Raw genomic sequence first — 27528 nt, 5'->3', positions numbered from 1 at the left:
TCCCCATATCGATATCTACTCAAATTAAGTTAATAATAGCACACTACTCAGTTTTTAGGACAATGACTAGAAACCCCCCTTAAATTTATCTTAAAGTTTTTAAAATATGCAGTAATATAGATAATTTATGAAGCATGATACGCCTAAGTTTAATCTAAATCGTTCTTTGATTGACTTAGCTACAGTAACTTAAAATTGCCTTTTGCTCGAATATTTACTGCAACCCAACATAATGACATGCTTAATATGCATATACAATACGGACTACATATAAATGGGGTAGTCCTGTACTCAAATACACTTACATAAGAAATGAACAAAACCTTTAATACTTAAAGAGCCGATCAAAAAAACCGTTTCTTTGTCCGTGAAAAATTAAAGTGGGCCTATTAAGCTACTAGCGATTGATTTGGGAGATTTTTTTGCCTGGCATCATTAGAGCATTAATAGTTGATACGTTGATTCATATCCAACAAGATATATCTAATCAAATTAATCTTTTATAGCATGTTGAAAGATCTGCTGACTGAGCCATTCAGAAAAATGGCTGCATACCCGGACTTCAGTGAGCATCACAATAGTGAAAACTGAATTTTGAGGTTAAATTCAACCCATCTCCTCCCTCTTGATATTACATGGCATTCAGACAATGAAGATCCGTTCCCCCTCCCTTTTCAAATGGGCGGCCGTTCCCCCTGCCTTCTCAAGACGGTCCGAACTTGGAAGATTGAATGAATATACATATCTTCAACTCAAAAACTCAGTGGCTCACTCTATTCGAGACTTCCCTTCGATATCTGTTTAGTCTGAATGATGATGTAAGTACTGTTTCTACCTATACTAACATAATAAAAAAAATTACGTGGCAGCCTAGCGCCCCAAAATTAATATGTATATCCAAAGAATACTTTATTCTCGGGTTCGTAATTAGCTTACGATTCTTTAAATTGGTTGCTATGGTAAGCCACCCTACGGCTGAAGTCCAATTATGGCTCCTTTTTAAATTAATCCTTTTAGCTAAATTTTTTAAAATTAATCCTTTAGCGAAATTCGAGTTTATAAAATATCGATAAATTTTATCAATTTATGGTCTTTGCCATATTCTCCAAATCTGCCCTGTTATTCATTCGTCTGACGAATTCCTTGTCCCAATTAAACTTAATTGATTTCCTGCCTCTTGGTGTCAGTATTTTTGAGTACCGCCTCGAAGGTATGTGGATCTGCCTTTGATTCAGGCAGTTTTCCAACTCAAGGATATCCACAGGACAAGTCGGGATAAAGGTTTCGTGTGACAAATTCCCTATGCAAATCCAAAAAATTCCTTGATATATGCAATTCCACTGTTCATATGAGTTCACTTTATATGGTGATGACGCAATACACGTCTTAGATTACGATAAATTCGCGTGAAATACTAAATTTTGACCTTTTATAACTTTGCAAATAATAGTGGGATTTCCTTCCCATAGATGCACCATTGTAATTTTTTTGTTTTTTCCGTTGGATAGGTTCTGATATCGAAACCTGTTACACTCCCCCATGTTTCACCCAATGTCAGAAATGAGACCAAGCCCTCTCATTTGATGAAACGATTATATTCTATAAAAAAAAATGTATATCCTTCTCTCTCTCGGCCCCCTCCTCCTCAATATAATAATCGTTGGCGCAACAATCCATGTTGGATCAGGGCCTTGAAGTGTGTTAGAGCACTTCATTCAAGACCTCAAACACAACAGAAAATAGCGCCACTTGCTATATGTAAAAGTATTCACAGACCGCCTGTTCTAAAATTCGTAACAATAGCCTAAGCTATTTCTCAATAAATCCGGTGTGACAGACAGACAGAATCGATTCTAATAAGGTTTTGTTTCACACAGAAAGTTAAAAATTACGTTCTACGCTCTCGAAATTTGTTCTCTCCATCCAAATTACCGCATCATAGGTAATCATGGATCACGATTTGCTTCCTGCTGTTGATCTGAAAATCATCAAAGTTTTATAGGTTCCTTACATATACTCGTACATGTATTATAGTTATGGCCTTGCATCTTTGTTTCCTATTTAACTTCCGAGCCATGCACAATACGCTGCACGACTTCGGTTTGTGAAATGAATGCTAATACAGTGGTCTTCGTTAGATGCACTTTTTTCTTAGGCAACGCTCGGATTATCTTGTCCTGTAGTCAGGCACGATAATCCGAGCGTTTCCTTTCGGCATCTATCTCAATCTACATAACTAGATTCCCGCCGCAAGGGTGACCAATGTCTCTAAGCTGGTGGCAACAATGGGAGCTTTACGTTCGAAAGGTAGGTCCCAAACTCGCGGCCCGCCAACCAAAAAGTAGTCGCACGGCGGGGACCTCGACGATTACTCCAGTTTTCGGAATTTGTATCCCGCAACAACTCAAACTAGCGGCGGGAAACTTTTCAACCATACACACTTACGGCTAAAGGCAAGTGGACGTAAATCTGGGACTTCGACGAACATTTTCATGGCGTTTTGTTATCAGAAGTCCCATATTAGGCGCCGAGTTCCTAGGCCACTATAAATTACTGATAGATCTGCAGAACAGGTCTTCTATAGACCCCACAACGTCGCCCAGGCCTTTAGGAAAAATTACCAAGTAGTTTCTCACAGCCAGCTAAGCATGATGTACAGCACCTCATCCCCACCACTGGCTCCCCATTCTCCTCGAAGGTGCGTCCATTGCCACCCCAAAGACTCGCTGCTGCCAAGAAAGAATTTGATATACTTTTAAAGCAGGGCATTTGCCGATCATCAAATAGCTACTGGCCTTCTCCACTACACATAGTCCCAAAACCCAGCGGCGAATGAATGATTACAGACGGCTGAATGCTGAGACCATTCTTGACCTCTACCCGACGCCAAAAGTCCGATTGACTACAATTAGTTCTGAACTAGTAGTAGATATTATTATGCCTCCTACATTATGTGTTTTCTCCCTATTTCACCCTTATGATGGTTAAGAGTCCTTTGCGCGGTAGAAGCAGTCGATTTTCAAATAGAGTAATTGAGCTACAACTGTAAAGTATCCGCTTCTCGAGGGCCTGCAGCCTCCGACTAAACCAGTGTCGACTCTTAAGGCCGCCATCCTCGTTCAATTCGGCCAGTCAGTTATGCCCAACAGTACGCAGTTAACGCCGACCAGAACGTGGATAAGATGTAACTGGCATGTCAGTTTGGACTCTCCAGGCGCCCGATGATCGAATGAAAAATAATTCGGCCAACCAGACATGTTTATTTAGACTGTGCGAGAAAGTTCCATGTTTGTTTAGGCTGTGCGTGGGCATTTTTTATAATTGCTCACACACAAAAATTTCTCAACTTTTCCTTTCAAGGGGCATGTATGGGGACCCCCCCCCCCTGAATTCGACATAGAATTATGTAACTCATTGCATGCGTGAGCATTCCCTGTTCCCACCTTCCCACCGAATTTGGTGTCAATCGCTATAACTGTTTCCGAGAAAAATGGGGTAACTGACGAGCGGTTGAAGGGAAGAGGCATCGCAGGCCACAGCAATAGTCGTGGAACAGCCTTCTGATCATATCAAAAGTCATTCAGAAATTAAGAAACCGAATGAACTCTACTTCTTGATTAAATAAAGTGGAACTACTATACTCTGGATATCTGATCTCTGTGGTGTAGAGGGACATGAAATCTCGGATGCCTTAACAAATGAGGGTTCAATTTTCCCCACGCTCGAATCGAAGCCAACAAATGACTAACTCTGCTAGCAAAAGCTGGCAATAAGTTTCCCCTAATGACAGCTGGCAAACCTTAAAACCAAACGAAGTCGAAAAGAAACAAGCCTTGCTATAATTCACTAACTGGACATTCTACAAGGAGATACATTTTCAATATGAGTGTCCCACATATGAATGCATCAAACATTAGGTTTTTACAGCTGATGTGCTCCATCTGCAGCAGGTAGCACACATTTACTACCGAAAATCTTGCGATTCATAAAAGAACCCAGGATATTTCGTCAGATGTGGGAGTCGAGTACAGTGGACTATTACGGTATCAGTTCTCAGAAGCTTTCCCTTCCCCCCTACCTCATACAAGCACACAAGCCTTTACGACCAAAAATAAATCGTGATTAGAGAATAATTTCTTACAACAAAAAAACGACCAAAGCCGACCGCCTTCGCAAAGACAAGGAAAACTCAACAAGGAACTCACCATTCCATTGAAAGTTCAAATGTTTTGTAAAACCAATGGCAAAGAAACAAAAGTCGACATTGTGCTGATTTCTCCTCCTCAGATAATTTATTATTGTTAAAACTCCTTTGCAGGATGAAACTAGCCCGAAGATATTTCTCATTCCGTTTCAGTTCAGCTCATATACATACTCAGATGTGTCATTCGCCAAAATGCACTAAACATACCTATTTGATTAACTGATATTCGCTCTGTTGAAGGCAAGCCATTATGCATTACCCAAGCATTATATTACCCACTAAAACCACTCCCTAACTCCTGTCGTCTTCTCATGGAACTACCGCAAAATATTACATAGCGGGACGGACATGGCTCTACCCCATCGCCCATCGACTTCATTGACAACCGCGCATTTCTCACCTCCTTTGCCTCTCTCAACCTACACTGAATTCCCCTCACCATGCAGTTAACTGCATCGAAGTTCTTCTGGCACACACACATTTTCCCAATTAGAGTTTCCGGTGTTACTGTTCCTCACAATGTCTCCTCTAGACTTCTTCCTTTCCTCTGCGAATTTAACACAATGAGAGAAAACATGCTTCGGTCCTCCGAAACACCCCAGCAGCTAGGACGGTTGGGTGAGCCCGTCCAGTTTAAACCTATAGACGTATTTACGGTATCTGCCATGTCCCGTGAAAAACTGCGTGAGATCATAATTTATCTCATTACCTGTGCTCTGCGGCCACGCTTTGATGCTGGGATCAATCTGTGGGTCCATGGACCCTTTTCCACCCATTCCCACCGTTGTTGCTACCTGGTTAACGATTCCTCCCTTTCAGCATTTTAAAACTGTCGATCAAAGGAAGAATGAAGTTCATCATAGATGCGCGTCATTTCGTCGGCCAAAATGTGGAACGGCAACATTCCCGCTGCCGCGTGAACCGCTCCATCTGAAGTGATTCTGAAACCATAACATTCTCCGAAAACGGTTTTTTTATAAACCGTGCTCATCTTTTGAGCATTGCATATGGCATGCAGTGCCGTTTTACAAACATAGAGCAGTGCGGAGCCAACCACTCTAGTTATAAGCAGCCTATGGGTGAATCGCGGGTCCCCGAAATTTGGCATCATCCTTGCCACCCTTGCTAACCTTGCACACCTTAGTGCAAAGATGCTGCTTGAAATTCATCATTCTGACACGAGCACTGGTTTTCTTGCGCCGCTTCGTGATAAGCACCGCCTCTGTTGTATCCCCCGCGAAGGCAAGACCTACATCATGCAGCCTCTTCTTTATAGCAGTGATTACTTCGGATGATTACAATTACACATCCACGAGATGTTGGCAACAACAATCACCGCTATGTCAGTGGCATAACCCATTATTGTGGCCTCACTAGCAACTGGGATGTTAAGGATATAATTATACTTGATGTTCCACAATAGCGGCCCCAGAATAGAGCCTGTGGAACACCCGCTGAGACAATGTATTCTCTGGGTCCATTGTCTATGTCGTACTAAAGCTTCCTACCTGTCGACCAGCGCAGTTGAGTACTTGGATATACCAACCGCCGTCAAAGACTTCCTTGCTCCTGCTTGTTGCTGGACGCACTGTCAAACAGGCGCAAAACAAACTCGGCATATTGATGCGACGGGTAAGCGGATGGATGACTACTCATGGTTTCAACCTTGCATGGAAAAAACCGAAATAGTCATCCTAGCTAAAAAGAAAATTCATCGGCAACTTATGTGCGGGGTTGAATTGGAAGCATGGTGAGACTGACTATTTCCTTACCCAATTTTTAAGTGGGCATGGAAGTTTTCAGTCTTACCTGCACAAGATTGGAAAGGCGCGATCCCCGGATTGTGTGTTTTGCAATGGAGTTGTGGACGACGCCCACCATACTTTTCTTTCTATTTAGACACAGGGGATCTCTCTCCAGACAACATTGTCAAAGTGATGCTGAAGACTGCTGACAGGTGGAGCCGTGTTGCCCATTACGTTCGGGCCCTTCTCGTTGCTAAGAAGATAGAACTCGACCGGTGGCGGAGCCGGATGGCAGGGAGTTCCTTGAACTGACAGTTCCCTTCCTCCTCTCCCCTCCCGTTGGTAAAAAAAATTCCCTGATTTCAAGGCTCCGCAACGCGGGAGAGTTCGGGGACTAGCCAAAAGTAATGTGACAAACGGTTCCAGGCTAGCTCTCTGACGATGGGGAGGTGCTTAGCTGGTAGTCCGACGACGTACCGAACCGGGAATTCAACATTACGTGCGTAAATGCATTCACCTACCCTACCCCAAAAAAAAGCCAGTGACCAGTTTGATGACGTCGACGGTTGACTTAGTTGTGTGGAAGCCGAATTGTCAGTCTGATAAGCATTCCAGACACTCTACCGCCGGGAGCAATCGATAATAGATTATTCGCTGCAGCATTTTCCTCATAACATCCAATAGACACATAGGCCTGTAAGAACATGGTCCAACAGGAGGCTTACCAAATTTAGACACCAACGGTAACCTTTGTCTTTTCCATGTATCGGGAAAGATACCATCAGCCAAGCATACTTCAAACAACTATCCCCATTACAACCATGTAAACGCTTCCCCACGGGCCTACATCCGCCTCTCCGCAGAGTTGCTTTCATTCTTGGAGGAGCTATCCAACCGCTTAACTTGCTTTTCAGGTTAAGACTATTGTTTGGTGATCACTGTGGGTGTAGTTTCCACTGACGTTCGAGGACACATCGTGAACTAGTGAAGGATTACCAAAAATCAGATCCACTACCAAACCAAACCGGATCCCCCTTTCCGGTAAGTATTTACTTGACCATCGTTAGCCAATATGATGACTAATTGCGCGAAAACCTCCAAGAGACAACGTCCTCTTTCATTTGTCAGTGAACTTCTTCAATCTATCTCTATCTGTCTGCCACCCCCGATTTACTCGGGAACGGCTAGACCGATTGTCACGAAATTTAGTGAGAATATGTGATCTGTGTGTCCCTTTACATGCAACTAGTGGCATCATTTTGCATAGGGATTAAATTTTTTACACAAAATATAGTCATGAAAGGGCTTAATTGGTACTTCTCGAAACTTGATGTCCGACTTGCAAGTGATGATACCCATGCGCAGTTAAGTCGACTACTATCCAACATCCTTCTGCAGCGGCATTCTAGCGCATTAACCTGGATTAGCGGTTAATGCGCTAGACTGCCGCTGCAGACACAATAACGAGTCGGGAAACCGGAAGCTGGGTGCTTCAGGTATGAAAGGTTTTGTTTGCTTCTTATGTGAGTATATTTGATTCTAGAAATATCCCATTTGTACGTAGCCCGTTAAGAAGATACATTTAGCATGTCAGATTTAGTACTTCGGGTTGTAAATTCACACGGTAAAGACAACTTTGAGCTACTGTACCTTTGTTACTAATAGTATGATTTTGATCAAACTTGGAGATAATATGCTACATATTATATTTTATGCTACCACCAACTTTTATAACTCTGAGATGCACCTAAGGGGGATTTTACTCAATTTTCCCAAAAACATGGTAATATACTATTATTAACTTAATTTGAGCAAATATCGATATAGAGAGTATTTTGAGGCCTGGGCACCATATAGAGGCAGCTTCATGTTTTTTTTTTAGATTTTTCTCTTGAGTAGTTTCTGAGAATGGGTCCTTTAAAGAAATCATCACTTTCCACCCCTCCCACTCCCCGCCTTTTTAAGAAACCTCAAAACTAAGACCGGCTTCGAAAAGTACTAATTAAGATCTTTCATTTGATACCCCACATGACTATATTCGGCGAAAAAAAATTGTACACCCCCCTTTTACATGTATGGGGACCCCTGTTAATTCTCGAATTTCGTGTCAATCGGTATAGCCGTTTCTGTGAAAAGTGCCTGTGACAGACAGACAGACAGACATTGAACCGATTTTAATAAGGTTTTGTTTTGCAAACAAAACCTTAAAAATTGGAAATAAACCATTCCCAGAAGTAATTCGTGAAAGAAAAGATGAGAGCCGAGCCGAATTCATCATTATGGAAACTATTCTAACCCTATTTGCCTCTTTATCCATTTTCCTCTTACATGGGCTGCAAATGTCCCACACTATAGGGGAAAACTGTGCTAAGAATCTTGTAAGAAAGATGTAGATATTCTCAAAAAATATGAATACGACTTTGAAACATTCAAATGAAGATATAGAGCATCTCATATTATTTTGATTGTTTGTGCAATCAAAGCAGCTATTATCTTATCAAACAAATGTGATAAAAAAGATTCCATTTAATAGCAGCTGTAGGCATGGCAGCACCTTTATAAGATTAATTTATGGTGACTTGCAGAAACGAGACGAGTCAAGCGGATGGGAAGCGCTGCCCTAAAGCAATCGTAACCATCTTAAAACAGCATCATAAAGTCAAAGGCTCCTCATTGCATTCAGTTTATTCTACGTTATCTAGGAGCTTATCAATTGGCTTCTCCTATTTGCTAGGGAGATAGTCTATAGTCGAGTTTCTCAAGTATATATTAAGTCAGTCGCCAGTTCTGATCGCTTTTCGTTTGACGTTCACGTAGAAAGTACCTAGTGAAATGGAAGTTTTGATATTTTTTTTGTGGTTTTTAATATTATTTATTCCGACCATTTATCTATACTTTCAAAAGAAGTATTCATATTGGAAAGATCGGGGAGTGCCGTACATAGAACCGAAAATACCTTATGGAAGCTTGCATGCTTCCAAGAGTACACGAGACACTATCAATATGTTCTACAAAACCAAAAGTGATTTCCCTTTTGTCGGTATATACGTCCTAACAACTTCAGCGGTTGTAGCCACTGATTTGGATTTCATTAAGGATGTCCTCATTCGTGATTTCAACTATTTCACTGATCATGGGGTATATACCAATGAGAGAGACGACCCTCTCTCCGCAAACTTATTCAATTTAGATGGTCAGCGATGGCGCAACTTGCGTGCAAAACTTTCTCCAACATTCACTTCAGGACGAATGAGATTTATGTTCCCGACAGTGCTTGAAGTTGCTGATAGGTTTAATAAAGTCCTTGGTGAGCTTCTGGAAACACAGAAAACCCATGAAGTGAAGGATCTTCTAGCACGTTTCACTACCGATGTCATTGGAACCTGTGCTTTTGGAATTGAATGCAATAGCTTAAAGGACCCCAATGCTGAATTTCGGAAGTACGGACGAAAACATATAGAGGAACCGAGTCACGGTACATTTGTGAACCGTTTAATGAATGTGTTTCCAAGATTATGTAAAATGTTACACCTCAGCCGAACGCACCACGACGTTACTACGTTTTTCATGGGTATTGTTCGAGAGACGGTAGCTTACCGCGAAAAAAATAATATTCGCCGAAATGATTTTATGGATCTTTTGATCCAGTTAAAGAATAATGCATCGATCGATGGGGATGAAGACGAGAGTACTGATTCGAAAATAATTGGAAAACTAACTTTTGAGGAGCTGGCAGCTCAAGCTTTTGTGTTTTTCTTGGGCGGATTTGAAACTTCGTCGTCAACGTTGACATTCACTCTCTATGAACTAGCTGTGAACCAGGACATTCAGAACAAGTGTCGATCAGAAATTAATCTTGTATTGGAGAAATATAATGGGAATCTAACATATGAAGCTATGAACGAAATGCACTATGTGGAACAAATAGTGTTGGGTATGTAGTCAAATGTAGTATAATCGGGGTTGCTTTTACAATCTGCTTAATTTTACTGAAGCCAGCATACCGGGCTACTGGAAAACCTTCCTCATCAACATCAACGGCGCAACAACCGGTATCCGGTCTAGTCCTGCCTTAATAAAGAAAAACCTTCCTGGTATAGAAAAATCATCATCTACCTCCTCTTCTCCTTCCCCTCTCGTCACGCCTTAGAATAGGATTTATGTAGTAAACTACAGAACTTCAATGGAGAGCGAGAATCTACTGCGATAACTCATACAGCTTTGCCAGAGATGACATGAGGTAAAACGACACAAACCTCGGGATCTCTAAGCCTTTTATTTTAAATACATTTTAAAAAAAGAAAGGCTACATTAAAAACGTCAAACTGTTTAGATTTGCGCTGAATTTTCAGACAAAATCTAGGTCAAAGTAGAAACAAAATCATCATGGAAAGAAAGCTCTGCAGAAAGACACCATCTCCTCGCTCAATTTCGTGGCTGAAGGTCGAAACCGTAAAGTTCTGCTAGTATTCGCGGCATGATGTTGTCCTATAGAAGTGAACTTTTGACCCGGGACAGTTAGGTCACTTCCCATATGTATCCATAAGGGTAGTAAAATGTATTGCTCTTGAACGGAAATTGGTTCAATGTCAGACCCTTTTCTCAAATATACCTATTTCCGTCTAGCTAGTTTATTAATGTGTTTTTTAGCCAAACGTTAGATAAACTCGCCGTGTATTATAATAGACACTATTATATATATGTTTGTTATAATAGCGAAAATAAGAATTATTTAATATGGACTTTCAAAAAAATGCCATTTCTGTACGATTCTATTTTACATTAAGCTGGGTTTCAATTTCATTATCATCGCAAGCATTTACAACAACTGAACCCAAGCATCCATGGTCAAAAGAATTGAAATCCAGTATAGCTAGCTCAAAAGGCCGATTAGCAACAACGCGGCTTTCGAATCGATGGTGTATTTTTCGTTGCAGGGTGCTAGCTACAAAGGTAGAACTTTCTAGGTCCCATGTAGAAAATTTTAGATCACGCCATTAAAGATTCAATTTTAACCAAAATCATACTAGCATTAAGAATCTATCTAGGCAACAACTACGGAAAAATATCTGGATCTAACCTAGAATATACTATACAACTCCAGATAGGGTCATACTAAGCCAAGACAGTTTGTCTATGTAAGGAATATCTAAAGAAAGTTACCAAATGAAAGATTGCCTTAGATCTTAGATAAAACACTGAAGACGGGGACAGTTGGTCCCCGAAATACGTGTTTATATAGATTACCATTTTAGCCAATAAAAAGGAAAAATATCTTCCAAGGCAATCTTTCATTTTAAGACTTCCACTAACAAACTACCTCCTAATTGCCTCAGGCCACCGCGTAAATCTGTCGATGATTGTAAGGCAACACTTGAAACCGTGCGAGTCTCGCAAAGGGCCTACGATGACGAGGTGTATGGTGTGGAACCGCTTGGTAGTGCGGGGCAATGAGCCCACTTCTTTTCTTACATGCCTGGTGACTTTATACTTCTGGCATGCGATGCACTCTCTGGCCCAGGAATTGACATCCTTGTTCATGTAGGGCCAGAAGTATTTTTCGGTGACTAACCGATTTGTTGTCCTGATGCCTGGATGCGCTACGTCGTGAACCGCGTGGAACACTTCCTTGCGAAAGGTGGCCGGAATGTATGGCCAGGGTCCCTTTTCCGAGTATTCGCAGCACAGAAAGAGGTTCGAGCCGAAGATGAGCAACTCTCAAAATTTGTATTTGGGATCGGATTTGAGGCTCTGAAGCACTGCGTCATCCTCCGAGAATCGAGTGAGGCGGAGATAAGTAATCGCTCTGAAAAACCAGACGTGAAAAATCGAGACGAAAAAAAAACGTTACGTAAGACATCTTGGGACAGTATAAGCAAATCGAAAACCAAAAGCTCGATGGTTCAGGCGTTAAATATTTTGTTATGTTAGAATATTTAGATGCTCGATGCTTCCTTTTGGTCAAAGCTCGAAATGTATGTGAATTAAGTAGGTCACACAATTTACATCAATGTTTAATGTCCGCTACTTTGCATCATTCGCATCATTTCGTTCGCTTTGTCCTGTAACGCGCAGAGAGATTCATTTCCTTGTATACAGTATACTGCCTTTTGCTCCTACTTAACTTTCTTCAACATCTCCATACCCTGCTATTAATTCCCTATTCTCTAAATATATAATTTAAAAATAATCATTTTCACTTTCCTTTTGAAATGATCATTAACCTATTTGTTGTTGTTTTCACACAACAACTGTGTGAAAATTTATATATTAACCTTGAAAATATTTTAATAGATTTTGGGGGAAGTTAATGGGTGAGAGGATCTGTGCCTTTCTAACGTTTAGTTCTGACTAGGGCGAAATATTATGCATGTGAACGCAAATGATACCGGAGATTCTGTGGGGATTTTGTTTTTCTATTAAGGCCGGTTCGAGGTAGAAAGACTCATTCGAAGCAGCCTTTGTTGTTGTTAGGCTGAAAAGGTAGGGGGACATTGGACATCAGAGGAAGGTGAATTGACATGTCAGCTGACTCGAGGATTATTTGTTCGGACTGTTGCTGGAGTAAGAAAATATTTGTGATTGAAGGAGTTTTCAATTTGAAAAGGAAAAGGAAGAATTTCGGTTCGAATCTGTTGTTAAAGTAACATAGTTTTGTAACTACCGAATTTTAAAAATAAAGTATAGGAAGTGGTTACGGTCTTAAATTTCCTGACAAGTGGAGTTGAGTTTGGAGTGGGGGCGGTTGTATAAAATTCGTGCGAAGTTCTAAAATTGAAAACCCTGCGCATTTTGCAAGTATCCTTTAGATGTAGATTTCAGTGGGGATCGTCTGTCAATGAGATGTGCAAATTTTTCGGTGAAGGCGCACAATCGCCTAGAAAATGATGGCATCGTATTTTGAACTGACCGTCCTTCTGGTCTGTCCTTGATCCCGTCTTGCACAAAACGTCACATGTATTCCACTAATATTGCAAATCCGTTGTTTACTGCTCGATTGTGTCCTGGCGAACATTTGACATGTTCTAGAGAAGATGGTTGTTGTTGTAGAAGAACTCGAAGAATTGAGTTCAAGGTTTTCGTTTTACCAATCAATTTGGAAAAACTGTTCTGTCTTGTGGAATTGAATTTTGAATAGAGTAACATTTTGCTTCAATTTCTAGCAAGTTTTCGATATTCTGATAGATTTTGGAATTAGATAAGAGAAGACTAAAAGGCATATCTGACATCTTTGCAATTGATATTCTACCTTCTATCATTTATTCAAAATTAATGACCTGGGAATGACAAGGCGAAGTAGCCCAAAAGCTACAGCACATGGATGTCTGATGTATTAGAAGCAACGATTGAGGATGCGATCGGTCATGGATCTTTCCTCTTGACTGCGGCACTTGGGTACGGAGTTTTACCGCTCCACGCTGAGTTGAGACGTTATTTTTGTATGTCCAGCTTTAACTCGAGTGTTTTCTTATTGGTTCCCGCGATAAGCATTTTGTTTTATTTTTCAGCTTCGATTGCGAACGCACGCATCGGGGTAAAGACACGGGAAGTTTCATCTAATGCCACCTGAGGGACTGAAGTGTTCAAAGAGGTCCCCTCCCCACATTTCCGAGACTGGCTAACAAAACATTTCAGTCGAGCTAACTTTTTAGGTTAGGGATAGCTCTGTCCTCTACGCCGACTCCGATCAACCTGGTCCAGGATGTCAACCAAACTTTTGAGTGCAACGTTATGTTCTATATTCTGGCCAAATTTCCAAAAAATTATAATATACCCTCATCACTTTTATTTGAATCGATATTTGCATTGGATGGTAGATGGTAGATGTTGAGTCATATTAATTTATTTCCGATTGAGCTCTTCGCTCTTCGCTCCCACTCCCCAATTTCGTACTTGATGTAGAAACTAAAACGTGCTTCACAGTGTGTTGATCGATATTTTCCATTCATTCCCCTTTGCATGTATGGGGACCTCCTTTTAAACCCAAGATGGAACTATTTCATTGGGTGCATGTGTGCTAATCCACAGTTCCAACCTTCCCACCTATTAGCATGTATTAACGCTTCTGAGAAAAGAGCGGGTGACAGATAGATCAGCAGAGAGGCACATGGATGCACTGACGAAAAAATGAACAGATTTTAATAAGGTTGCGTTTCCCACAAAAGCTCAAAAATAGGGTTTCTTCGAACTGCTGGCCGGTGAAAGCTTCATCGTCATCATCAACGGCGCAACAACCGGTATCCGGTCTAGGCCTGCCTTAATAAGGAACTCGAGACATCCCGGTTTTGGCCGACGTCCACCAATTCGATATCCCTAAAAGCTGTCTGGCCTCCTGACCTACGCCATCGCTCCATCTTAAGCAGGGTCTGCCTCGTCTTCTTTTTCTACCATAGATATTGCCCTTATACACTTTCCGCGAGGGATGATCCTCATCCATACGGATTAAGTGACCCGCCCACCGCAACCTATTGAGCCGCATTCTATCCACAACCGGACGGTCATGCTATCGCTCATAGATTTCGTCATTGTGTAGACTACGAAACCGTCCATCCTCACGTAGGGGGCCAAAAATTCTTCGGACGATTCTTCTTTCGAACGCCGCCAAGAGTTCGCAATTTTTCTTGCTAAGAACCCGAGTTTCCGAGGAATACATGAGGACTGGCAAGATCATAGTCTTGTACAGTAAGAGCTTTGACCCTATGGTGAGACGTTTCGAGCGGAACAGTCTTAGGCTGTGTTGGCTGACAACAACCGTGCACGGATTTCATCATCGTGGCTGTTATCGTGTTGTCAACGGTCTCAAAGTTGTATTCTCCTATCCTTATTCATCTTCGTGTTTGTGTTTGACCAGTGCGGTTTGATGTTGTTGGTTGATTCGTCTTCGGTGCTGACGTTGCCACCATATATTTTGTCTTGCCTTCATTGATGTGCAGCCCAAGATCTCGCGCCGCCTGCTCGATCTGGATGAAGGCAGTTTGTACGTCTCGAGTGGTTCTTCCCATGATGTTGATATCGTCAGCATACGCCAGTAGTTGGGTGGACTTGAAGAGGATCGTACCTCTTGCATTTACCTCAGCATCACGGATCACTTTCTCGAGGGCCAGGTTAAAGAGAACGCATGATATGACATGCCTTTGTCGTAGACCGTTGTTGATGTCGAATGGTCTTGAGAGTGATCCTGCTGCTTTTATCTCGCCTCGCACATTGGTCAGGGTCAGCCTAGTCAGTCTTATTAATTTTGTCGGGATACCGAATTCTCTCATGGCCGTGTACAGTTTTACCCTGGCTATGCTATCATAGGCGGCTTTAAAGTCGATGAACAGATGGTGCAACTATTGTCCATATTCCAACAGTTTTTCCATCGCTTGCCGCAGAGAGAAAATCTGATCCGTTGCTAATTTACCTGGAGTGAAGTCTCTTTGGTATGGGCGTATGGGGCTATCCAGCCTAGCAAGATAGAGGAGAATATCTTAAAGATGGTACTCAGCAACGTGATACCTCTATAATTGCTGCACTGTGTGATATCTCCCTTTTTATGTATGAGACAGATAATGCCTCGTTGCCAATCGTCAGGCATTGATTCGCTGTCCCATATCTTGACCACAAGTTAATGAACCACTTGGTGTAACTGGTCGCCTCCATATTTAACCAATTCGGCTGTAATTCCATTGGCTCCTGGCGACTTATGATTTTTTAGCCGATATTTTTTAGCCGAATTGTACGGACTGTTTCTCCTAAACTTGGTGGTGGCAGTATTTGTCCGTCGTCTTCAGTTGGCGGGACCTCCAACTCGCCGATGTTCTGGTTGTTCAGTAGCTCATCAAAGTACTCAACCCATCGTTCCAATATGCTCATTCAGTCGGAAATCTTTTTCTCGGCGGGATGAGCATCGAGGTGTATAAGGCTTCATCCTGCTGGCTTGTTGGTAAAACTTGCGCGCCTGGTGCGGTTGCTCCCTGTACTTTTCTAATTCACAGACTTGCTCGTTCTCCCAGGCTTCCTTTTTCCATCTATGAAGTCACTTCTCTGTCGACGGAATTCGTGATAAGCCTCTGCGCGTGCCCGCGTTCTTTGAGAATGCAATAGTACTCGGTATGCGGCATTCTTCCGTTCCGTTGCTAGCTTACATTCATCGTCAAACCAGGCGTTCCGACCCCTTTTGCTTTGCGACTGGGGCCAAGTATGTTTGCGGCCGTATCCATGATAACGTTCTTCAGGTAATTGTGAAAATCATTTGTTGATGCTTCATCTCCAGGTCCTCTGTTGGCTGCGGTTATTGCGGCATCCATTTCCCTCTTATAGGTGTCGCGGAGGGTTGTGTTGTGGATGGCTTCAGTGTTCACTTTCACCTGATTGTCAGATTGGATTCTAGGTGGTATTGTTATTCGAGCTCGGAGTACCATGCCAACGAGATAGTGATCCGAGTCTATATTGGCCCCCCTATATGTTCTGACATTCATCAAGGCTTAGAGGTGGCGGCGTTCGATCAATACGTGGTCAATTTGGTTGAAAGTGGTCTCGTCTGGAGAAGCACACGTATGTTTGTGAATCGCTTTCCATGCAAACCAGGTACTTCCAACAACCATTTCGTGTGACACTGCTAATTGAATAATCCGCAGTCCGTTATCATTTGTTTTTTCGTGTAAGCGTATCGCCTGAATTCGGGCTCCTTCCTTACTTTGCTGTTAAAATCCCCATGTATGATTTTAATATCATATCTGGGACAGGCTTCGAGGGTTCGTTCCACCGCCTCGTAGAAGGTATCCTTCCCCGACTGTGCAGTCTCCTCTGTAAGGGCGTGAACGTTAATGAGGCTTATATTTCTAAACTTGCCTCGCAAGCGCAGAGTGCATAGCCGTTCGCTTATGTTTTCAAAGCCGATAACAGCAGGTTTCATTTTTTGGTTGACTAAGAAACCTACTCCAAGCACATGGTTTACTGGATGACCGCTATAATATATGGTGTAGCGGCTCTTCTCCAGGTAACCGGCCCCTGTCCATCGTATCTCTTGTAACGCTGTTATATCAGCCCTTTATTCGACAGGGCATCGACTAGCTACTCATCAGCTTTATCTCTGTACAGGGAGCGCACGTTCCATGAGAAAATGCGCAAATCGTTAGTCCGTTGTCGTTGGCGGGTTCGTCGCTATAAAGTCCATCCTGTCCGAGGCTCCTTTCGTGGCTCCGTAACATCGGTTTTCCGTGTAGGGTTGTCAGCCCTACCCAACCCCCAACCTGGAGGACCAGTTGGTACAGTTTATCCCGTTTTTAGGCGCGGGAGACTCGCCTTCATCCTTCTCCGTCTGCAGCTTTTCATTACAAAAGAGCTCCCAGCGGTCACCACGTGGAGGTGGAGATAGGGTTTGGTAGTAGAGCTGTTGGTGTTGGTTCAGCAGGCATTTCCCAGGTTTTATGCTCCATCGTGGGTACCAATCCACGTTTCGCCCTGGGACCTATACTACCCTTTGAAAGCTTACTTTTCATAAAGAAGGATCAGAAAACATCGTCGTCAAGTGTGACTTCCTTAAGAGGAACAATTCTCCAGGGAAGAGAACCGGAAGCTGGCCGCTTTGGGTATAAAGGTTTTGTGTTCATGGTATGTGTCAAACCCTCTATGCACGATTTCCCATTCGAACATAGCTAAGAATACAAAATATTCCGTTATATTTTGCTAAACGTCAAGATACACATATGTACATACATATCAACGACCTAATACTGTGTTCTAAATAAATAAAAATTGTCTATTACCGCAGTGATAAATTGGTCTAATAGGAAATGCGAGAAGATGCGCATTTCCACTTTACTCCGTGCACAAAAGCACGTATGTAAATTAAAAACCGCTGGTAACCAGATACATACGTGTCTATAGGTCAATATAGGTTACTACCCGAATTTAGCACATATATATACATACACAAGTCTACCTCGAATAATTGACACTGATATGCAAATAACTAAAAAAAGCCAAAAAGAGAAAACTGAAACATCCCCGTGGATCCCGCCGTCATACATATCTTAGAGTACAATAAATTTGCCTGAAATGCGAAACTTTCACTTTCTATGACTTTATTAATAATAGTTGGATTATCGCCTATGCTGATACCAAATTTTGTACTTCTGGGATGAACTTAACGGGGGTTTTCCGGTAAATTTCTAAAATATTGTTGTTTCACTCTTTTGGCCACACCCACATTTTTCAGAAATTTTCAGAAATAAGATCAGTTTCGGAAAGTACTATTTGAACTATTATTTTCAGCTGTCCTGGGCTAAGAAAGCAAAAAAATTTTATGAAAAAGAGTTGCTTTTCGACAAAATAAAATTGCTCTGATAGGGGAAGCTTGTTATTTCTAGCGACGTTAAGATTCTGATTCTTGTTCGTGAATTTCGTTACTAAATTTTTTTTTTTAAATTACGGAAGTAAATTCAGAATTCAAAAAATTTAAATGTTCGATAATAAGGAATTGGTCATTAATTTAAAGCCCGGTAAAAGGATGGTATAAGTCCCAGGGTAGAAGCATGAAGTGGTACACACCTTGGAAATAACTGCTGAATCAACTGCAACAGCGCTGCTGCCAACTACTATCACAACCTCCATGTGGTAATCGCTGGTAGGCGAGTCTTCCGCGCCTATAAAAGGGACCTATTGTACCAATTGGTGCTCCCGGGTTGGGGTTAGGTAGTGCTAACAATCCTACACGGAAAACGACCGGTTCATAATAAGAAGCTTCACACTAGACTAAAAACATAACGTCGAACCTGGCAAAGGAAAACTACATATGGTTTGCCCATTTTCAAAAGGAAGGAGCGTTTCTTGTACACATTGACAACTACCCAACAATTAACTGATACCCTACTCCAAAATAATGTGCATTGCTGAATAGTAAACCGTGTGCTCAGAGTAGGCTTCCTACTTAGCCACAACAATTAAACCAGCTGTTATGGACATGAAGTGGTCGTTATAAGCACCTGCCTGATGAGGAAAGCCATCCACAAATAAACGTGGGTGGGTACCTTCAGGCGGAACTACTTTCAACGAAATTGAATTCTTCCTAACTTCCCACGATGGATGAATGTCAATAAATATAGGGAGGCTAAAGTTGACTCACTATCTCGTTGGCATGATGCTCCGAGCTCGAATAACAACACCACCTCCAACCTGCTCCGATAATTAGGTGGGAGTTAACACCTGAAGGGATCCATAACAAAGAACTCTGCAATTAATATAAGAGGAAATGGATTCCGCAATTACCGCAGCTATTAGACGTGCTGGAGATGAAGGTTCACCAAATGAACTTCACAACCACATGAAGTAGATTTGGCCATAGTTACAAAAAAGTCAGACCGACTGTTCCGTGAGGGGTCTGTAGCACTGATAAATAGAACAAGTGGTTCTCGAAATATCGGTGTATATGAAGAAAATAAATAATACTAGCGAAAAAAAGCAAAAATCATTTCATTGCTTGCAATGAAAATTGGAATATTGGTTGAATTTTCAACCCCATCTTCGAAGGAGATGAGAAGTTTATACAGGGAGAGTGGTATGATACTGGTGGCGGAAACCCCCTAAAAAAATTATGACAGTGGGTTTCTCTTATGTTGCCATGATAAAGTTTTAATTTTCAACTCTACCGCATTAAGGAGAAAGAATAGAGTGATATGCAAGAGGAAGAGTAAAGTCCTCCCTTCTCTCCCCGTTAAAAAATTGGTGCTATTTTTATGTCAGACCGGTAGGGTTTAACTCTGAACCCTCTCCCTTAATGGGAAAGAGAGTATGAATGGAGAAGCGGGAGATCTTCTCCCTCAAAGCCCGTTGAAAAATTGCAGCGATCATCTCCCCTTAAAAACTTCTTTATTTCTCCTCCATTTACTCGCTCCTCTTTTTCCGGTGGCGGGGAAGGCAAATCAAACTTTACCATTATGATATCAGAAGCAGCGCCTAAACTTTCTCATGGAGCCACCATTGCGATTTTTCAATCGCCACGAGCTTTCATCGGGTTTGAAGAGGGAGGATCTCCCCCTCCCCACAACATAAAGCTCACTCAAGAATTAGGCTGAAATCTTGAAAATTATTGGAAATCCCAGCCAAAAAATCGAACATTGAAAGATCAGCTATATAATTGATGATTTATACCGCCAGCTAACTTATTGTTGCGAAAACAGCAGCAGCGGATTTAACAGCACCAAAGCAATCTGCAACTCTTCTGATATTATTCCTGGCTGTATTGTTAGAGAGATACAATCTACCTGAACATTCACCCTTTCAAACTAGCGAGATCAAACACCTCCCCGTTGTAAACAGCTGAACGCGTAGCAACAACTGAAATACTACTCACTAATTTCTTTGCTCTGTTAGTTAACGATGATTTACAGAAAAGCAAAAACCGCGCGATTGGAAAACGGTTTTCTGAATCAATCGTAACCGCTTGAAAACACATCATAACTCATAAAAACACACGCTTTATATTAAATTCAACGTATTTCACGTTATCAAGGAGTTTATCAGTTGGCCTTACAATGAATGGCGGAAACGCCTGCTTCTTGAGTATATATTAAGCCAGTGACCGATTCAGTTCAAATTATCGTTTGACAATACAGTAAGAAATTTCGTTAAAATGGAAGTGCTGACAATTATGTTGTGGTTTTTAATATTACTTGTTCCTACCATTTACCTATACTTTAAAAAGAAGTATTCATATTGGAAAGATCGTGGAGTGCCTTACATAGAACCGAAAATACCTTATGGAAGCTTACAAACTTCCGATAACATGCGGCAAACTATCAACACATTCTACAAATCCAAGAGTGATTTCCCTTTTGTCGGTATATACATCCTAATAACTCCAACAGTAATAGCGACTGATCAGGAATTCATCAAGGATGTCCTCATTCGTGATTTCAACTATTTCACTGATCATGGATTATATACCAATGAACGAGATGACCCGCTCTCTGCACACTTATTCAACCTGGACGGTCAAAAGTGGCGTAATTTGCGTGCCAAACTTTCTCCAACTTTCACCTCTGGACGGATGAAGTTTATGTTCCCAACAGTACTCGCAGTTGCGGAAAGGTTTGATAAAGCTCTGGCTGAGCTTCTGGAAACACAGATAACTCATGAAATGAAGGATCTTCTGGCGCGTTTTACAACCGATGTCATTGGAACCTGCGCCTTTGGAATTGAATGTAATAGCTTGAAGGACCCCAATTCTGAATTTCGTAAATACGGACGAAAACATATAGAAGAACCCTCCCACGGTGCATTTGTGAACTACTTAATGAATGTGTTCCCCAGATTCTGCAAAATGTTGCGCATAGCAAGAATCCGCGGTGACGTTACCAAATTTTTCATGGGTATCGTTCGAGAAACAGTAGCTTATCGTGAAAAACATCACATCCGACGAAATGATTTCATGGATCTTTTGATTCAATTAAAAAATAATGCATCAATCGATGGAGAGGATTCAAAAATAATTGGAAAACTGACTTTTGAAGAACTGGCCGCGCAAGCTTTTGTATTCTATGTTGGTGGATTTGAAACTTCGTCATCAACCTTGACGTTCACTCTTTACGAAATGGCTGTAAACCAAGACATTCAGGACAAATGCAGAGCAGAAATTAATCGCGTATTGGAGAAGTATAATGGAAAACTAACTTATGAGGCTATGACTGAAATGCATTATGTGGAGCAGATAGTGTTAGGTATGTAAGCGAAAGTAATACATGATCTATGCGAAAAGCTTTCCTGAGCCCGTGGTATTTAGTTCTTTTGCGCTCAAATAGGAACAAATCGAAGCCCAGAAGCTCAACTCTTCAGGTATGAACGCTTTGCTGTAAGAACATTTGAATGTAGAACTGTTCCATTTGCACGTAGCTTGCAATGTGCTCGTAAATGCAGTTACCACGTCAGATTACTCACTTTAGTGTGACTACAGTAAATTTTCACAAAAGAGACAATTTTTTACCTGTTATAACTTAGTTAATTGGGCGATTCCCACCAAACTTGATAGTATCATACCCCAACGGGTGAACTTAAGGGGGGTTTTCAGTCAATTTCTGAAAAATGTAAGAATAATAAACGTGATATATACGATTATTAACTTCATTTACACAGATATCGTTATGGAGGGTATATTGAGGACTAGGCAACCTATCCTGACAGCCTAGTGATTTCTTAAATTTCGAGTAGTGGGAGAGTGGGCCCATGAAAGAAATTATTACTTTGCAGTCCTCTTGCATCATATCTTCAAAATTAGCTTTGCAAATAATTAATCGAGACTTTTCGTTTGATATTCCACATGACTATATTCAGTGAAAAAGATTGTACATAACCCCCGCCTCCCACCTCTTATGGGAGGATTTAATTTCAACATAGAACGCTGTTACTCACTGCATGCGAAGGGATTCACAGTTTCCTTCTTTCCACAAAATTTAATATCAATAAGAGTAACCGTTTCTAATAAAATGGAAGTGCCAGAAAGATGGACAGCACAACTGATCTGCTCTTCTCTTCGCGTAACGACGAGCGCAAAATATATAAATAAGCATTGGACATCTTCACCATATCTGCCATAAATAAGGAGCAGCTCGCGAATCGGTGATGATAAAGCTCCCAATTTGGATGCTATTCACAATAGTGCCCTCTAACTCGCGGTTAAGAGCAGACCTGGTTTATCAGTGTATTTGAGGCATGCATAGTAGAAGGAGTTTTCCCCGCTCTGTGAAAGCGGCAAAACCTGGTTTTGCTCCGGTACATCCATCCTTATAGATACAGTGGGAAAGATGTTTGAAAGGGTCATCTACAATAGACTTCTTCGTATCATAGAATATAGGAATGACTTATTAGAGCGACGTGGTTTTGAAGCTTCTCGAGACGCGATGCGCAATATTGGACCGTGATAACATTGCATGTTAAAAATGCACTTAATTCAGCCAGCTGGAAGTAGATAGCTCATTAGCAAAAACGGGTGTCCCTTACTTGTTTGTTGTGAAGCCGGGAGTTCGACGCTTCAAGTTTGAAAGATTTTGATTGTTTCTTATCCAAGTACATTTGAGTGTAGAACTGTCCTATTTGTTCGTAGCCCGTAATATCACTTTAGTATCATATTGATATTTAGTATTTTGGGTTGCAGTACATTTATACGGAAAAGACGATTTTGAGCTGCTATAACTTTATCAGTAAATGTACAATTTTGATCAAATTTGGGGATATCATGCTTCATACTATATTTTCTATATTTCTGAAAACCTTTATAACTTTAAGATGAACTGAAGGGGGGTTTCTTGTCAATTTCCCAAAAACATAGTAATATACTATTATTAACTTTGCCCTCTGAGCTGGGGTTAAAGAATACACTCAAAGTCTTCCCTCCATGTCGTAAGATGCACAACGCCCCGGATAGGGATTGAACTCACGCAACGGCCTTCGGCTATAGAAAACGGAATATGATTGGTTTCTGAAATGTGCGCACGCTCCTCAACAACAGTAGCGACGATCCTCAGAATGCTCGCTTTCTTCAACTTGTTCGGGAATTCCAGCGATATTAACTTTGGGGGGGGGAGGGAGTACTCTGGAGAGTACTCCTCTCCCTCTTGCAGCAATATGCTTTTGTACTTTGCAAAGCCAAGTGGTAGCAGACACGAATCCGGTGTCGAGTTGCTTTTGACGGCTACCGCAAAGTGCGCTCTCTTGACCTGGGAGCCAGCTTCCCATGGACTTCTAACTGCTAGACTCCGGTCCAGGTTAAGAAGCATGACAATTGTACAATGCTACGCTAAAACGGAGGCTTCCGATGTAGTGGAGAAACATGCTTTCTAAGAGCATTTAAATGAGCTTCAGGGGAAGCTGAAGGTGACGTTGTGATCGTGATGGATGATCTGAATGCCAAGGTGGGATCTGACAACACTTCACTCGAACATGTAATGGGTAAGCATTGTCTTGGTGACGGTAATGGTAATGATGGGTGGTTCGTCGATTTCTGTAACTTCAACCGCCTCGCCATTGGTAGCACATTTTTCGAGCACAGAGGCTCCCATAAGATCAGTTAAGTTTCAGCTGGCCAACGCCGTATGAGCAATCAGATCGAACACTTCGCGATCAGCAGTAGAGTAGAGTAAAGTAGAATAGTAGTTGTCTTCTTGATGTAACAAAAGAGGAGCTGACATCAGCCTGGAAATAGATCACTATCTGATTGCGTCCGTCACTTCTTCAGGGTTGGGGAGTTACGACCTCCAAAGTTCAAAATCGACCATTTGTACGACCCAGCTGTCGACAGTGAAAGAGCTATCTTGTTGATCGAGCGGCAAATCGACTGAACAAACCTCCTAAGGGAGGAACAATGGGCCGTCATCAAAAATGCTTTTTTTCTCGGGTGCTGCACAGGTCCCGAAAGGGCGTCATAAGGTCTGGTCAGAGTCAGAGTCATGAAAACGGATTGATGAACGAACCGTTCCGAGTAATGGCGGGCGTGACGCACTCGAACTCCAATGTCAAGCGATGCCGCAGATCGCAATGATTTCGGAACTGTAAGCAGCATCACGAAATAGCTTGTATGTGGTTGCAAGTTCCGTCCCCACGTACTCGAGGAGGGCGATCAGACCCGAGTCTGCAAGGGACTAATCTGAAGTGGCTCTGCCACGAAGCCTCACCGGAGGTTATCTGGTACCATGGAAGCCAGGATGGTCCTATGCATATGCTCCGGAAGAATTCCTGGAGGATGCGCTCTCGGCTCGGTTATTTGCGGTTGGCCCCCTAGTGGGAGTTTCATGGTGGTTGTGGTTATGTCTACATCGCGGGCAGAGCTCCTCGGAGCTCGAGCGTGGAGTTGCGCTGTACAACTCGGGTGCCGTACTCCTTAGTTGCGGCAGAGGTGTTAAATAGGCCTCGCATCCACTTGCATGAATGCTGACCCTGCACTCAGTATAAACCAGGACCGCTGTGCTTGCATGGCGGGGCTCTGATTGTGGTCCCAAATTCAATCCGTGTCCCAAGAGGACCGTGGGATTATGCCTTCACGGCAGGTACTCACGTTAAACCCCCAGGACTTTCATGTATGTGGTTGCAAATCTTTCAATGGTCCAGTGAAGGATTCCAACGGTTAACTTCTGATCGACGATGATGAACAACTCAAGAGATGAAAAGTATACTTCACCAGGGTCCTTAACAGTATTACATCCGGTGAAGTTCCTCCGTTTGTGGATGAGATGACTGATCACCATAACATGCGGATACGGACTGTACATCCAATCAACTGTAACTCGAAACTCTCGAAAGCAGCCTGGTTTCCGCTCCGGATTCTCCTGCATCGACCGTGCGCGGAATTTAGATCTTCGCTACACCTGCTCTTCATAGTTCAAGCTTTCGATAGCGTGGAGGGGTATATCTGGAGTGCTCCACGAAGGAGGAGCACTCCGGAGAAACTAATAGTTATTTTCAAAGCGGTATATACTGGCGAAAAATGTCATATGCTGCACCAAGGTAAAGTCTCGGAGGATTTTGAGGTCCAAAGCAGAGTCCACCAGGGTTGCATCCTGTCACTGATATAATTTCTTCTTGTTATCAATGACGTTCTTCATGCTTCCCTGTGCGGAGGGCGTGAAGGAATTCAATGGACGATGACATTTTTCTCTAACACCTCAACTACGCTGATGACATCTGTTTGCTCTCTCACCATTCTGATAGGATCATGGACCTTGGCCAATTAGCTCTGACTTTGAAAGGAAAGGCAATTAGAGTTGGACTGAAGATAAACACCAACAAATCCAATGTTCTCAGTCTGACAGGTTATCGTACTCTCCCTATGTACATTAATAGGCAGCGCATCGAAGTCGTCGATCAATTTGTATATCTAAGAGGCATGGTTTCCGCCGACGATGGCACTGAACTAGATGTTGCCCGACGCATTAACAGCGCTAGATCCGCTTTCGCTACCCTGTTTTAAATGTGGAAATGCAGTCATCTCAACACTAAGACCAAGTTGAGACTGGTTTGTGCTAGTATTCTTTCTGTGTCGCTATATGAGAGCAGCACATAGAAGGTGAACTCCACTGCTTCTCAAAAGCTTTAAACTTTCGTCAATACCTGTCCCTGTCGTATCATCGGAGTATACTGGGCTGACACTATCTCAAACGAACAACTTGGTCCGCACACAGGCTTGACATCCATATGCGAGTCAACTCTCCTAAGTGCCAGGGGCACTTGGCGTAAAACAGTAGAGGAGGAGCGCGAGCGTCACGGACCATTTCAGGTAAATGCGAGCGATGACACATAGGTGTGGTTGACGCCCTATACCCCGCCAAGGGGCGAAAGACAACCATATCTATATTAACTTAATTTGAATAGATATCGATATGGAGGGTATTTTTAGGCCTGGACACCGTATAGAGCCAGCTTCGTGTTTTTTCTTCAGATTGTTCGTTTGGTTAGTCTCTGAGAGTGGGTCCGGCAGATAGGCAGCGAACGGATAAAAATAAATCAATGTGACCACGGAAAAATCGAAAACTTACTTCTCGTGCGAACTCTTTCTGGAGCAGCAAGAATATTTAAAGATATTATATTTCAGTCAAAACGCTACAATTATTCAACAGAGCAACTGAGCATATCTTGGAATCTGGGAAAACTCTTCTAGCCGAAAATTTCAAGTATCAAAAACTGCATTTAGAAGCTTAAAACCTAATGTTACGCAGATTGATTTACAACGAAATAAATACAAAATTATTTAGGATCGAAAGTCAAGTTTCTTATGCGCTAAATCGTAGGTCAGAGTTAATAGTAACTCAATGAGTAACAAATCATCGTCTTTGTATTCTATGATTATGAAATAACCGGGGTGCATGGACGTCAGCTACTCTACCCTTTTGTACCGGATTCGTATCTTGGTTACATTATGAATGTCCCGTCCACCCTCTTAGTAGCTACAGCTACTTATCTTATCATTTACACAGCGTTATGAGTAATGGTAGTGAAAATAAATCACAAAACCTCAGTCTGATTGGTCACAACCCTCTCACTTTCTGCATTATTGGGCAGAAAATCGATGGTGTTGATCAATTTGGAAACCTAACGTTGTTTTGGCCAACGTTTGTATCAGACCTAATGTGGTTCGATGCATTAATAATGCTAGATCCGCTTTTGATACGTTCTCTAAAATCTGAAAATGTAGTTATCTCCACACAAAGATCCAGTTCAGACTGTTCTGTGCTAATATGAATTCTTAAAATGGCCACCACTGTTAGTTGTCAGTCGGTCACAGGGGCGGAAACTCAATTGCGGGTTATACCATAAAATGCAGTCCACTATCCCAAGGCGGTCGACCGGTGGGTCACCCTAGAATTACGTTGCTTAAGGCAGCAGAGAAAGAGCTCAAATTTCTGGCAAAATTGTGAAGAGAATTGAAGCACGTCGCCAAAATACCGGCAGCAATGGCGCGTTGAAGAAGTTGACGAGGTATCCCCCACATACGGTTTATGGTAACCACCACTAGAAGTTGTACGAAGCATTTATCTCCATTTTGCGCATCGTAACGCTCTATTATTACCAATGGAGTATTGATATTATCAGTACAGGAGGATTCTAATAGAA

General features: G+C 42.1%; 2 protein-coding genes across 5 annotated transcripts in view; both read left to right on the top strand.

Annotated features, from left to right (window-relative positions):
- The window catches only part of LOC119651341 (cytochrome P450 6a8-like), a 55199-nt gene that overhangs the window by 26321 nt on the left and 1350 nt on the right, over nt 1-27528 (top strand). Inside the window, exon 1 of one of the 4 annotated variants that reach the window (XM_038054915.1) lies at nt 20477-21650. The exons of the other annotated variants lie outside the window; for them this stretch is intronic. Within the exon in view, the coding sequence (XP_037910843.1) occupies nt 20564-21650 (1087 nt within the window). The 5' untranslated portion in view covers nt 20477-20563. Of the gene's footprint in view, nt 1-20476; nt 21651-27528 lie in introns of those variants that run through there. 4 annotated transcript variants of the gene reach the window in all.
- LOC119651410 (probable cytochrome P450 6a20) lies at nt 8718-10279 on the top strand. Its single transcript, XM_038055006.1, has 2 exons — nt 8718-9883; nt 9945-10279. Exons 1-2 carry the CDS (start codon nt 8782-8784, stop codon nt 10097-10099), a joined length of 1257 nt encoding a protein of 418 aa, XP_037910934.1. The 5' UTR covers nt 8718-8781; the 3' UTR covers nt 10100-10279.

The sequence above is a fragment of the Hermetia illucens genome, chromosome 1 (genome assembly GCF_905115235.1).
Source record: "Hermetia illucens chromosome 1, iHerIll2.2.curated.20191125, whole genome shotgun sequence".
Taxonomy (NCBI): domain Eukaryota; kingdom Metazoa; phylum Arthropoda; class Insecta; order Diptera; family Stratiomyidae; genus Hermetia; species Hermetia illucens.
This window is presented reverse-complemented; position numbering and strand designations above follow the sequence as displayed.

Coding starts and splice junctions, on each gene's coding strand:
- LOC119651410 (XM_038055006.1), top strand. CDS start 8,782: ATGGAAGTTTTGATATTTTTTTTGTGGTTTTTAATATTATTTATTCCG. Junction 9,884..9,944: donor TGTGGAACAAATAGTGTTGG/GTATGTAGTCAA, acceptor ATTTTACTGAAG/CCAGCATACCGGGCTACTGG.